Genomic DNA, 14,037 nt, shown 5'->3' with positions numbered 1-14,037 from the left:
GTAAGAATCCGCTCAATATTCCTCAAAATGCTGAATGAGTTTCTGTTTAGGGAGGAAACTTCTGGGAGTGGAAAGTTCTGCTGGTGATCTACACCACAGTGTGCAAATTAAAGGACACAGACGCAACATCTCATTTCTATAATGACCATGCAATCTATCAAGTGCAGTGCAAATTTGCGTAAGGTCGAAACAGGCAGAGTGAACTAAAAATTACGTGGTTTGGCAAACAGTATGTTCTGATAATGTCTTCCTCTGGCATTCCAAATAAATTAATACAAGTGGAAATAATTCTCTCCCATCTACTACACCTTCTCTGTTATCTGTGGAGACACCTCTTGGCAGAAACAATCGCAGCCTTGTCAAGTGCAAAATGGGTAAGACATGCTTTTTAGGGTGGTAAACTAATGGTGCAAATACTAGTAAACTGAATACCACAAACCTTAGTAAATCACCTTGCATGATTCATTTAAATACTCTCCACCCATACATTTTGCGTCTGAAAGGGACACTCCTACAAATGCATATGCAATAAGGTCAGCCACAAAAAAGGACTGTCTGTCACTAATTTTTCACTGCGTATCTTTAGTAAATCCTGACAGCATTTTTTTTAACACCAAAAGAGGGTTTTGTGCTGGCACAAACCACTAGTAAATCTGGCCCTTATTGTGCAATTTAGCCACATTCTGACTTTTCTTACTTAATATTCAGTACAAAAAAGTACTAACAAATATGAATGTCTAAATATAAATTCAAAAGCAAAACTTGTGGAAAAAAGTAAGGACTGGGCATGGCTAATGAACCAATAAGTGCTCCTTTGCCACCATCTACTAGTAAAAGTAATTTCATATATTTTTTATTTTTAAATAAAAGTGTTTGTTTTCCATCAAGTGTTAGAATTCATACATATAAAAAATTACAGTTTTACAAATGGGGAGACTGGGGGACAGAGACTGTCCCCAGATTTGTCCCCCAAATAATGTTTTTGTTTATCCCATTAAAAATATTTATATAAAAATATATATAAAACATTTAAAAGTGCTTAGTACTTAGTATTAATAATCTACACAACATTCTCTTCCACTCTTCTTTTGCTGTTCTTTTTAACTTTCCAACTGATTATGGTGACCACAGAGAATCCACTCAAATTAGGTTGAACTCGTTGTCCTGCCTCTGTCATTCCATGCACAAGAACATGCTCTATCACAGTAGCTCTCATTTCATCTGAAATGACTGTTCTTGGTCTTGCTCTTCCTCATCCTCCTCTTCCTCCACCTTGTATACACACTCTTCCATACCTCTCAGATTGATGGAAGCACCCATGCCATCTGTGCACTTTGAACTGGCTTATATTTTGTACATTCACATATTTAGAAACAAGTGTGAACAGTTTAGAATTATTGTTTGTAAATGATGACAGCCGTGTTGCAGTTGTGCTTAACTTTTGCTTTCTTGTGTTTAGGGTTTTGCATCACAAGTTTATCACAGTGCAAATTGTGTTTTAGTGAGTGTGAATGTGTTTAGAGTTTTGCAAGTGTGTGAGATCTGCAAACAGTGTCTAAACTGCCTGAACTTGTTTAAGGTTTTGCAGAAAGAGTGATTTATTTGACAAACTGGTTTAGGCTATTGAGAATTTGGTTTAGAGAGTGGGATTTAGTGTCTTAGCAAATGTGAAAAACTGTAAACATGTTCAATAATCTCAATCATTGCCTGGTTCATTGTGATGAAGTGTATATCTCTTCACAATAATGATTTGAAATAAAGTGAAAATCATAAACAAGCCTATTTATATTTAACAAGCATTTAATTATTTATTTTAATAAATGTATTTTGTCCAGTATTTCACCCACAACATTGAGTATTTGATTTAATATGGATGAAGTACTCATGTTGGGAACCACTGTATACTTCACAGTATAGTTGCAATACAAAATAAAAACTAATTATCCACTACTGTTACACTTAAAGTACACTAAAATTATACTTTTAGAAAGTCAAAAGTTGGCCAATTTAGTCCCAATAAGTATTGAACTAGTACACTTACAAGTAAACTACTAGTATATTTATTTTAGTATACTACATAAAGTATTTACAAAATATACCTGAACTTAAGTTTACTTAAAATAAACTTTGAGTACTTATTTTTTGTAGGAATACATCATTTGGAGAGAATCGCATGAAGTCCCTTGGAGGAGTATTTAAATTCTCCTGTAATTTTCAATAAATAAATAATCTAAATGCCCATCTTCCTGTTAGATTCCTGTTTTAAATGTAAAAATTGTCCTGCATGATGAGAATGATATATGTACCGAGTCTGGTGACGGTAGGTAAAACTGTCCCCACCACTTTAGTCAGAAAGGGCACTACAACCCCACCCCTCACCACAACCACTCCCATGTTTCGACTTTCGGCTGACAACTCTCTGTTTCTGATACTGTTTAGAAGTTTTTTTTTACTCTCAAGCACCAGACATATTGATTTCTAGATTCAAATTGGATGTACACCTGATGATATACAAAAGAAATTCAGGGCCAAAACCTCAGCGAATCAGATGGTTTGATCTGTTGAGGCAGCTTTCAGAAAGGTTCTCTTTGTAGACCACAAAACAAAAGTGATAGTCCACAGAGAGAGAGAAAGAAGTAAAAGCTGTGCAGCACTGTGGAAACAGGTGAGAGATGAGAGATGAGAGAGATTTGATACTACTGTGGTTCTTCATGCATGTTTGTTCTCAGACTACTGCACAATTCTCAAAGGAGCTAAAGGCTGAGGAAGGAAACAGCCACAAGCAGATGCACCATTTCTGTCCACAGCACACTAGACAAAGATGAAAAAAGTGAAAGAATAGAGAAGAGGAAAAAAGGAACCATTTAAAATGGTTAACATACACCCACACACTGATTCTCAATGTCTTTAGTTCCTGACACTCACGTGACAAGGGTATATCCGCTGTGTATGCTACAGACAGGTCACACTGAAGCCTACAGCTGCATACAGTGTGGTTCAATGAATAAGGAGGCATGATGACATCCAATAAAAACTTTAAAGCACCTTTAAAACAGCTGAGCAGCCTGGACAGCTACATAATCGACAACTCTCAAAAGAAGAAAAACATACTGTGGCGACGACGCTCTTTCAGCAGTGCCAAAAATTCGAATACTGAAGAGATCAAAGATGGGACATTGTCACGCAGTAAGGTGGGACAATCAACATACAGTGATATAATTTTTATTATATCTGTTTCTATGGCAACATGAATGCAGAGAGTTTACAACTGTAGGTCTTACATTCATTTTGTCAAAGTATTCTAAAGGAATGTTAATGGATTTTTAAAAAGTTCAGTTGCAAAAATATTTTCAAACGTTGTTCAGACATTAAAAACATGCATTCCTGTAGGATTCTTGCAGTTTTTCAAAATTTCAGATGGTTTCTCATTAAAAAAAAAAAAACTCAAATTACTCTCAAAAAGGAAAACACACACACACAGATTATATACACATGCATGCATACATACATACATACATATGAATCAGAGGACTTCATCTACATCGCAGGCAGGCAATGGGGAAAAAAAACCCTCTGGTGTGGCGGATCCAGCCTTGACAAGACAGCACGTTTACAGTATGTCACCACAGGCCAGTTCTTCCACCATAATGTGTTAATCTTGTAATTCTACACAAGATTCTCTTCCACTCTTCTTGTGCTGTTCTTTTGAACTTTCCACTGATTATGGTGGCCACAGAGAATCTGCTCAATTTAGGTTGAACTCTTTGTCCTGCCTCTGTCATTGCACACACAAGAACGTTGTCTATCACAGTAACTCTGATTTCATCTGAAATGACTGTTCTTGGTCTTGCTCTTCCTCATCCTCCTCTTCCTCCACCTTGTATACACACTCTTCCATACCTCTCAGATTGATGGAAGCACCCATGCCATCTGTGCACTTTGAACTGGCTTATATTTTGTACATTCACATATTTAGAAACAAGTGTGAACAGTTTAGAATTATTGTTTGTAAATGATGACAGCCGTGTTGCAGTTGTGCTTAACTTTTGCTTTCTTGTGTTTAGGGTTTTGCATCACAAGTTTATCACAGTGCAAATTGTGTTTTAGTGAGTGTGAATGTGTTTAGAGTTTTGCAAGTGTGTGAGATCTGCAAACAGTGTCTAAACTGCCTGAACTTGTTTAAGGTTTTACAGAAAGAGTGATTTATTTGACAAACTGGTTTAGGCTATTGAGAATTTGGTTTAGAGAGTGGGATTTAGTGTCTTAGCAAATGTGAAAAACTGTAAACATGTTCAATAATCTCAATCATTGCCTGGTTCATTGTGATGAAGTGTATATCTCTTCACAATAATGATTTGAAATAAAGTGAAAATCATAAACAAGCCTATTTATATTTAACAAGCATTTAATTATTTATTTTAATAAATGTATTTTGTCCAGTATTTCACCCACAACATTGAGTATTTGATTTAATATGGATGAAGTACTCATGTTGGGAACCACTGTATACTTCACAGTATAGTTGCAATACAAAATAAAAACTAATTATCCACTACTGTTACACTTAAAGTACACTAAAATTATACTTTTAGAAAGTCAAAAGTTGGCCAATTTAGTCCCAATAAGTATTGAACTAGTACACTTACAAGTAAACTACTAGTATATTTATTTTAGTATACTACATAAAGTATTTACAAAATATACCTGAACTTAAGTTTACTTAAAATAAACTTTGAGTACTTATTTTTTGTAGGAATACATCATTTGGAGAGAATCGCATGAAGTCCCTTGGAGGAGTATTTAAATTCTCCTGTAATTTTCAATAAATAAATAATCTAAATGCCCATCTTCCTGTTAGATTCCTGTTTTAAATGTAAAAATTGTCCTGCATGATGAGAATGATATATGTACCGAGTCTGGTGACGGTAGGTAAAACTGTCCCCACCACTTTAGTCAGAAAGGGCACTACAACCCCACCCCTCACCACAACCACTCCCATGTTTCGACTTTCGGCTGACAACTCTCTGTTTCTGATACTGTTTAGAAGTTTTTTTTTACTCTCAAGCACCAGACATATTGATTTCTAGATTCAAATTGGATGTACACCTGATGATATACAAAAGAAATTCAGGGCCAAAACCTCAGCGAATCAGATGGTTTGATCTGTTGAGGCAGCTTTCAGAAAGGTTCTCTTTGTAGACCACAAAACAAAAGTGATAGTCCACAGAGAGAGAGAAAGAAGTAAAAGCTGTGCAGCACTGTGGAAACAGGTGAGAGATGAGAGATGAGAGAGATTTGATACTACTGTGGTTCTTCATGCATGTTTGTTCTCAGACTACTGCACAATTCTCAAAGGAGCTAAAGGCTGAGGAAGGAAACAGCCACAAGCAGATGCACCATTTCTGTCCACAGCACACTAGACAAAGATGAAAAAAGTGAAAGAATAGAGAAGAGGAAAAAAGGAACCATTTAAAATGGTTAACATACACCCACACACTGATTCTCAATGTCTTTAGTTCCTGACACTCACGTGACAAGGGTATATCCGCTGTGTATGCTACAGACAGGTCACACTGAAGCCTACAGCTGCATACAGTGTGGTTCAATGAATAAGGAGGCATGATGACATCCAATAAAAACTATAAAGCACCTTTAAAACAGCTGAGCAGCCTGGACAGCTACATAATCGACAACTCTCAAAAGAAGAAAAACATACTGTGGCGACGACGCTCTTTCAGCAGTGCCAAAAATTCGAATACTGAAGAGATCAAAGATGGGACATTGTCACGCAGTAAGGTGGGACAATCAACATACAGTGATATAATTTTTATTATATCTGTTTCTATGGCAACATGAATGCAGAGAGTTTACAACTGTAGGTCTTACATTCATTTTGTCAAAGTATTCTAAAGGAATGTTAATGGATTTTTAAAAAGTTCAGTTGCAAAAATATTTTCAAACGTTGTTCAGACATTAAAAACATGCATTCCTGTAGGATTCTTGCAGTTTTTCAAAATTTCAGATGGTTTCTCATTAGTAAATAATCTTTGATTTCATCTGAGAATTACTCTTTTGCAGCTGCACAGAACACACTCAACATCTCTAGTGGATTATACCGATCCTCAGAGGTAAGACTGATTTACTGATTCACTTCATTGTGAATTTCTTATCTCTCATGCAAATATTCATCGCACATTTCTCATGTTTTGCGCAGAACAATGGTTATATTGGAGAAACAAGACAATGAAGCCTTTGGATTCGAAGTTCAGGCATGTTTTATACTCATAACCAATGTTTCACACTGCATCGAATGCACTTTTTTCTCACATAGGTGCATTTTCACATTAACAAGTAAACTTTGGTGATTCATCATTTCATCATTCATCATTAACTGTGGACCTGATCCACTAACATAATACTAAGACAAAATGTCACAATTCCTCCTCTCTGCATTTTAAATTATACATATTGTTTTGTCTTTCAATATGTAGCAAATATTCTTTGGTTAGACGCTATAAATGCTACTTCCTTTGATATTTTGTGTCTAAATTCAGAACATTTTTAATAATGGCTTAATTGTCCAGATACATTTTGGGGCCATTGTACACACACAACCAAAACCAATAGAACAGGCTCATTAAATGCTCCATTGGGATGTATGTCTCTCTGTGCAGACATATGGTCTCAAGGTGAAGAACAGCAGTATGGTGGAGATGTGTACATTTGTTTGCAAAGTGCAGGATGGCAGTGCAGCCGAAACTGCAGGTTTGACTGCTGGTGAGCAGGTTTTCCACTTCCTCTTCTTAGAGTGTTATTCACTCCACCCATTTGACCTGACCCTGTTTACATGGCACTTTCCCACCAGCCTACATGCCATCTACATTTAACACAGCTGATGTATTGCTCTCTTTGGTCTTTGTGGACTGTTATTTCACGCTTTCTCGCATATATATATTTTTTTTTCAATAGACAGCACCATAATCTGTCTGACAATTTAAATTCAATGCATTATTATTTTTATATTACGATTATGTTATGTTACTATTTATAATGTTTCCTGAGGTCCAGTTATTATGTACATTAAAAAAAAAAACTTTTTTTATACATCAAAACAGTCATAATTGGCCATTTTCTACCTAGTTTTTGGACCCTCAGAATTTTATTTATTTATTTACTATCTCTCTTTCTCTCTCTTTGATAGGTGACATCATATTGTCAGTAAATGGATTCAGTATTGAAGGATCTACCCACCAGCACATTATTGAGTTGATTCGAGATTCCACTAACATGCTGAAGTGAGTATAAGTATCAGAAACAAGATGTTTTTTTTGTGCTATGGTCATGAATGACGCCTCAAATAATGCAGCTTGTTAAAAAGATTAAGATTAAGACTAATCACTTAATAGCACTTAATCTTAATCTTTTTAACAAGCTGCATTATTTGAGGCATCATTCATGACCATAGCAGGAAGATGTTCTTTTGAGAGTTATCGATTATGTAGCTGTCCAGGCTACTCAGCTGTTTTAAAGGTGCTTTAAAGTTTTTACTGGATGTCATCATGCCTCCTTATTCATTGAACCACACTGCATGCAGCTGCAGGCTTCAGTGTGACCTGTTTGTAGCATACACAGCGGATATACCCATGTCACGTGAGTGTCAGGAACTAACGACATCGAGAATCCTTTTTATCTCATGGAAGATAAAAAGGATGGAAAACAAAAAATCCTAGGGAGACCTGGGGCCAGCTGCACCTATTATTTATGAGTATAGTAAGTCTACTTTAGCAGGATAAACTGAAATTCATGACATTTCAACACAACTTCTGCTCACAAATTTGTAGGCTGCTTTTGGATCATTGAAGGTAAAATACATATTATGCAAATACACACTTTCCGGAGAGCTTGCAACCTACCAACTACGAAAAATGTTAGTCAAATGTAATATAACCAAAATTAAGTACAAAATTAGTTACAAACTAGCTAGTAGTTATTAACTCTCTACTGTGGACATCTTCATTCAATTTAAGAACTTACTAATGGCTGGTGCAACCCTGATCCATATCTAGGGACAAAAAGACTTGACAAGAACTCTTTTGATGTGCCAATGTAACTTTGCCAAAGACTCTTTTGTGCAATCACTATAGCAACCACCCAGAACACCCTAGTAACCAACAATTAACAAATTAAAAAATTAGTTTATATATTGTGTGGGTCTGATGTAACAAATGCAACAAAACTGTCAAAATGAAGAAAACCATCATATATTAATTAGAATTTTTCTCTCTTCTTGTGTTTTTATGTGAAGGTTGGAGACGGTCAGTGGGAGTGTTGTGAAGAGAATTGAATTAGAGAAAAAGATGCGCTATCTTAAGGTGTGTATTTGTGCATGATTGTGTGTGTTTGTGTGTGTTTACCACATGTACACAAAGCTGAAACTTTACTCAGAAAGACTGAGAAGTCTCGGGCAGTCTGTATTGTGTGTAATTTAGTGTATGTGTTTCCTTGATGAAGCGTCTAAATGAATGCTGATCAACATACTGTAAACACATTCACCAGAATGACTCATAGATGCTGATCTCTGTTTCTGTGTTTTCCCTCGGCACAGCAAACCCTTCGTGAGAAATGGGTGGAACTGCAATCTCTCACACTTCAGGAAAAGCGTCTTACTCGAGGTGAGAAAAAAAAAAAAAACTATATACAACTGTTCAGACAGTTAAAGGCCACTGTCTGACAGAAGAGAGTATATCTCCCTGAGAGAGTTCCAGTTGGATTTGCAACATGGATCTGAAACAAATGCATTTACACGAATAATGCACAAATGATGAATGTGTAAAGGTTTACATCCCCTTGGTTCTTTTTATGAGGTAGCTTCCTCAGTGATTATCTACGGTTTGTATGGTTTGTGATAGTTGTGCATGAGTTCCTGCTTTGTTTTTGAAGGTGTTTAAAAAAAGTTGCTTAAACAAAGTTGTTAAGAAACCCTCACTATGTCCAACTGTGTCCTTTGTCTGATATACTCTTATGCTGTACAGGATGATGTTGAATAACATTAGGATTACATGTGTCTCTCTCTGTGTTCCAGGTAATCTGAATGAAAGTGCTCAGCATCTGTCTGTTGACTCTCTGATGTCTCTCTCATCTCCAACTGGCCGCTCTGGGCAGCGTTTTTCCAGTGACAGCAGTTACCGTAGCATAATGACAGATGATAGTGAGGACGGAGCCTTCATGTCATCAGTATTTGATGACTCAAGTCCGTTCAGCCCAACTGAGCCAAATGGAGGCTTCTTCCAGCTGGAAAGGGGGGCCTTGCGGCCCCTGACAAGAACACGCAGCGTTAGCCTGACCAGCAGTAACAGTTCACTCTCTCCGAGCTGGGAAAATTCAACTTCTTCCATGTTTGGGACGCTGCCAAGGAGAGGCAGGAAAGGTAGTGTCCGCAAGCACCTTCTAAAGTTCATACCTGGACTGAATCACTCCGTAGAGGAAGAAGAGGGCAGCTAAAACATAATTTCTACCACCATTGACTGCTGATCTGATGAATACTTTGACCTTGGGCAATGGGAGATTCAACCAGTTTGAAATCTTCTGTTCTTAAAACGTTACAGAATTAATGTCATACAAGAACTGACGGGCATTCGTGACTTTCCTGCTTTAAGTGTTGAAATGAGGGGAGGAGTCTCACATGAGCATTACGGACTGCATGGCAGCAATCTTTGTGTTATTTTCTGTGTTATTTTTTTTTTTTCTCAAGGGACCAAAGCATTATGACTTCCCCAAGATTCAGCACTGAAATAAACAACTGGCATTAACCAAACTGAAAAGCAACTGCATTGAGATAATATTTAGAATTGTGCACATTGCTTCCACTGCTCCAATTGAGTGGTTTTAGTTGAGTGGCTCTAAATGAATGTGTCCTAGATACTTGATCTTGTAACTAATCAAGATCTCATAGTCTCACATCTGATAGCTATATCTCACATCTATAGATCTCGTATCTGCTGTAGCATGTAAATGTGAGGGGGCTTAGTGGTTGAAGACATAGGGGTGTGAGGAAGCCCTGACTCAACATAGGCTTGTTGCTTCTCAATGTTAAGCATGCACCTTGCTGCGGTCCAAAATGTCTTAGACTTAACACACTGCAAGTGTTAGTTACATTTTCAGTCTTTCTTCTAAAGTCAATTTTCTAATTTAGATTAACTATTGTCTCGATGAAGCAAGAATCCGAAAAGAATGTAGGCTACCTGAATAATAACATATCTGGTATAATTAGAGTAATACTACAGTATAAGGGTCTAATACTGTAGTATTAGAGTAACAGATTTAATAATTTAACTGGGGATGTTGCATTGCAAGACTCTGAGACTTGTTACCACCAGAGCAAAATATAAATTAATGTTATGCATGTTCAGGGGATCCGTGAGAATATGTTTGTGTTAAATATTTTTGTGGCGTAAGTGTCCGCTAAATGACAAGTAACCATTTGATTCATTATGCCTGCAAGCTTACTGTGCCTATTATAGGATTAGGTTTGAGGTTAAAGCATCTTGCATTCTTCTTGCAAACTTAATGCATTATTATCGAACTCATTTCTCTCTGTTTTTAGGGTTGTTGAGTTTGTTTAGGTAGTTGATGTTAAGATTAAAAATGTTTAACAGTGTTGTTTCAGGACCAACAAAACATTTTCTGCTTGTAAAAATCCATCAGGCTGTAAGCAAACATAGAGACAGTGAAAATACACACAGAATTGAATAATGCACAAACATTATTTTGCTGCACATCAAGATCCCATAATTAAAACAATTTATATATTATAGAATATTTAAGACAATTTATAGAATATACCTCTTATAGAGTATATTTTTATTTATACCCTGTTAGAAGTCATTTAATCCTGATCTCAGATTAGTTTAGATCAAAACTTTAAATCCTTGACTGCATGAAAAAAAGACTGCTCTGTAGTGAGTGTGACTTAAAAAAAAGACTGAGATGACGAGTGACAGAGCTCCAAACCACAGCAGGTATAGAGAAATTCATAACAGGATGTGGTCTGATAGAGGTGCTGCTACCATACCACCTTTTTTTCTTTCTTTCTTAAGTGATCCCTATAACAGACAGTTTTATTTAAACTAATTTGAAATCTATTAAAATTACTAATAATAATATAACATAAATAAATTATTAATATATTTCAACTACATTTAAATATGTTAATAATTATTAATTATATTCAATGCATGATAAATGTGAAAACCAATGTTTGGCATGTGATTCTTTTTTTTTTTGTATTTTTATTTATTTATTTACTTTAATGATCATATTGAGAGGGGGATATTCTCATAAAAAAAAAAAAATAATAATAATAAATCCTATTGCTGTTGCTGCTAGTCACCTGCATACAACACAGGAAATGTGTACTTTTATTTGGTAACGCTTTAGATTACAACCCGAAGTATACTGAATTTACGGTGTACGTTTCTGTAATTATAGTGCACCTATAAAGAACGTATGTGTAGGTGTAAGGGAATAATATGCGAAGTTTGGGGAATATAGGGGTAACAACCTGTAAAATTATTATTATTATTTATACTGTAAGTATTTTGAAACTAAGAGGTACCTATTCTAATATTGCGTGGTATGTATGGCCTAAACAACAATCTTATGTTTGGGAATGATTTAGAAAGACGATATATACTTTTTATAATTTTATATTGGTATTTTATTATAGGCGTATAGGTATTTTTTAACCATGGGGTACACATTCTATTATTAAAGGATGGACATGATGCAGATTACTGAACAACAAAACTGGACATGTAGTGAAATTAGTTAATGATAGCTTACCTTTCAGCTTACCAAAAAATACATGATACAACATTTGTATTTCAGTGGATGTATACTGTTGTGTTTTTATAGCAAAAAAATGTAGAGGGTTTAATTTGCCATCGAACAATTAAATTATAACTAGTGCAATATTGTTCTCTGTAATTACTGTGCAAATATACACTTGTTCTGTGTTTAAGTCCAACTTGTTCCTCCCTTGTTCCTGTCAAAGTGACGACAAAGTGGGGATCCAAATGCAAGGCTTTAATAAGAGCGTAGTCAAACAGGCGTGGTCAACAACAGCAAACAACGATGGCAGTGGCAAGGCAAAAGAGTAATCCAGATAATCAGGCAATGGTCAGGGCAGGCAGCAAAACAATCATAAACAAGAAAACAGTCCAGGGATCAAAACACGAAGGCAAGGAAACGCGGGCTGTAAATTAAAGTGGTGCTTTGTTCCCCTCTTGTTCATTGTAGTTACAGGGTAAATACAACATTTGCGGGCTGTAAATTAAAGTGGTGCTTTGTTCCCCCCTTGTTCCATGTAGTTGCAGGGTAAATACAACATTTGCGGGCTGTAAATTAAAGTGGTGCTTTGTTCCCCCCTTGTTCCATGTAGTTACAGGGTAAGTGGCTACAACAAATTGCTCTGAAATGATTGTTTATACATTAGGTCATACATACATACATTATATATCAGGTAATGTATCAATAAACATGGTGGACTGTTTTATTTAATTCAAATATTGTTTGCAATTTACTATAGGCCTACTGCTGGGTTAAATTAACCAAAAAATGGGTTTTAAAATTAAAATCACACACAATATGACAAAAATAAAATTTATTACACCAGTTCAGAAAAAAAGCAAAGCAACTCCATACTTATACAGATTATACAGTTAAACCAAATTATTTTGAAAAGCTTGTTTAAGGATATATTTTGTTCAATTTGTTCATGTTTTTCACCCACTGACTTAATGACTAGTTGATTAACTAGTAATGACTAGTTAAACTATTATGGCCAAACCATCACGCCAATAAACACAGTAATAAACACTGAAAGTCAAGATTAAACTGTGTATTATAGCGAACTGACAGGATTTTACTGTCTTTGATTTACCGTTTTGTTCCACGTCCTCAAGCACCATTTTGACTAACGTTAGTTCAGTTCCCGGTTTTACCGCTCATCAGTCGCTGCTCAATGTTGTGAGAACATACTCGGACAAAACCCTCCAGTTTTAAAAGAACACATTCTAGTCAGTTTCAAAAATCTCTCTCCTCTTCGTTTCGATTAGTTTTCTTGTATTTTCTACACATATTCCTGTCATAAGCACCGCAAACACAGATAGACTCTTCTCATGCACCATTCCAGCTGTTTCCAGTTCGCGCTCACCACATTCACTGCTCCAGTTTTAAAGGAACTCACTCCAGTATGGGATGATATTAGACTCTAAATGATTAATAGATGCACGCACAACTATCCATGTACTGCATCAATTTTATACATGTATCTTACTAACCACAAACAAATGCCTTTCAATTTGAGTCTGTGGAATTCGGGATTAAATGATCATGCAGCGATTTGTACAAATACAGACATGTTTGCGAATAAAAATGCTCTGTTCTGCATTAATATATCATAAATTGCTCATGCAAAAAGGAATCTGTGCATATGTGGATCAGGTGACACGCGTGCATTAATTGACGTCTAGTTCGAGTCGATCTTGTTCGGTTCATTTGGATTTTGAGACTTCATTTTCGCAGTTTACAGCATTTCACGTCTCCCCACACACAACTACCAACGAACAAGGCCCAGTGCAATTCATTAACGTATACACGATTTGAAAAAATCGCAAATGTGCCTCACTACACTAAAACAAATGCTTTTCAACCGGTGTCTGCAGAGTTAAGAATTACATTAATGTGCAGCATTTTGTTCAAATAGAGACATATTTGTGAATACAAATGTTATAGTTTGTATTAAAGTATCATGATTTGTGCATGTAGCGATTAAAATGTGCATTTGTGGATCAGGCGACACGCCTGCATTCATTCACGTCTCTTCTGAGTCGATTCTATTTGATTCATTTGAATTTTGAGACTTTCGTTCCGCCCTTTCAGCCTTGCTCAATCCACACACAAACAGCTCGCGATCCACACGCAGCTTAGCCACAGAAAATCAGCGACCACTAGATGGCACTAGCCCCAGTCACATGT

General features: G+C 36.1%; 1 protein-coding gene across 2 annotated transcripts; it reads left to right on the top strand.

Annotated features, from left to right (window-relative positions):
• The first annotated feature begins 2,664 nt into the window (after nt 1-2,664).
• LOC107745276 (cytohesin-interacting protein-like) lies at nt 2,665-9,880 on the top strand. 2 transcript variants are annotated; one of them, XM_016559124.1, is made up of 9 exons: nt 2,665-2,872; nt 2,959-3,191; nt 6,079-6,128; nt 6,215-6,269; nt 6,675-6,777; nt 7,202-7,295; nt 8,306-8,372; nt 8,606-8,672; nt 9,083-9,880. In XM_016559124.1, the coding sequence occupies exons 2-9, from the start codon at nt 3,015-3,017 to the stop codon at nt 9,499-9,501; spliced, it is 1,032 nt and encodes a 343-aa protein (XP_016414610.1). In that variant the 5' UTR covers nt 2,665-2,872; nt 2,959-3,014; the 3' UTR covers nt 9,502-9,880. The 2 variants fall into 2 exon arrangements, with proteins under 2 accessions (XP_016414610.1, XP_016414609.1); XM_016559123.1 differs by lacking the exons at nt 2,665-2,872; nt 2,959-3,191 and adding exons at nt 5,269-5,477; nt 5,564-5,796.
• Nucleotides 9,881-14,037: the final 4,157 nt, after the last annotated feature.

Source organism: Sinocyclocheilus rhinocerous, unplaced genomic scaffold (assembly GCF_001515625.1).
Source record: "Sinocyclocheilus rhinocerous isolate Xijiao unplaced genomic scaffold, SAMN03320098_v1.1 scaffold887, whole genome shotgun sequence".
Classification (NCBI taxonomy): Eukaryota; Metazoa; Chordata; class Actinopteri; order Cypriniformes; family Cyprinidae; genus Sinocyclocheilus; species Sinocyclocheilus rhinocerous.
The sequence above is the reverse complement of the archived record's forward strand: the minus strand, read 5'-3'. Positions and strand labels throughout refer to the sequence as shown.

What these genes read in the sequence shown, in the direction of transcription:
- LOC107745276 (XM_016559124.1), top strand. Translation starts at nt 3,015, where the DNA reads ATGATGACATCCAATAAAAACTTTAAAGCACCTTTAAAACAGCTGAGC. An exon ending in AACTGCAGGTTTGACTGCTG is followed by an intron (nt 6,778 to 7,201) that starts GTGAGCAGGTTT and finishes TCTCTTTGATAG; the next exon opens with GTGACATCATATTGTCAGTA. An exon ending in AAAAGATGCGCTATCTTAAG is followed by an intron (nt 8,373 to 8,605) that starts GTGTGTATTTGT and finishes CCCTCGGCACAG; the next exon opens with CAAACCCTTCGTGAGAAATG.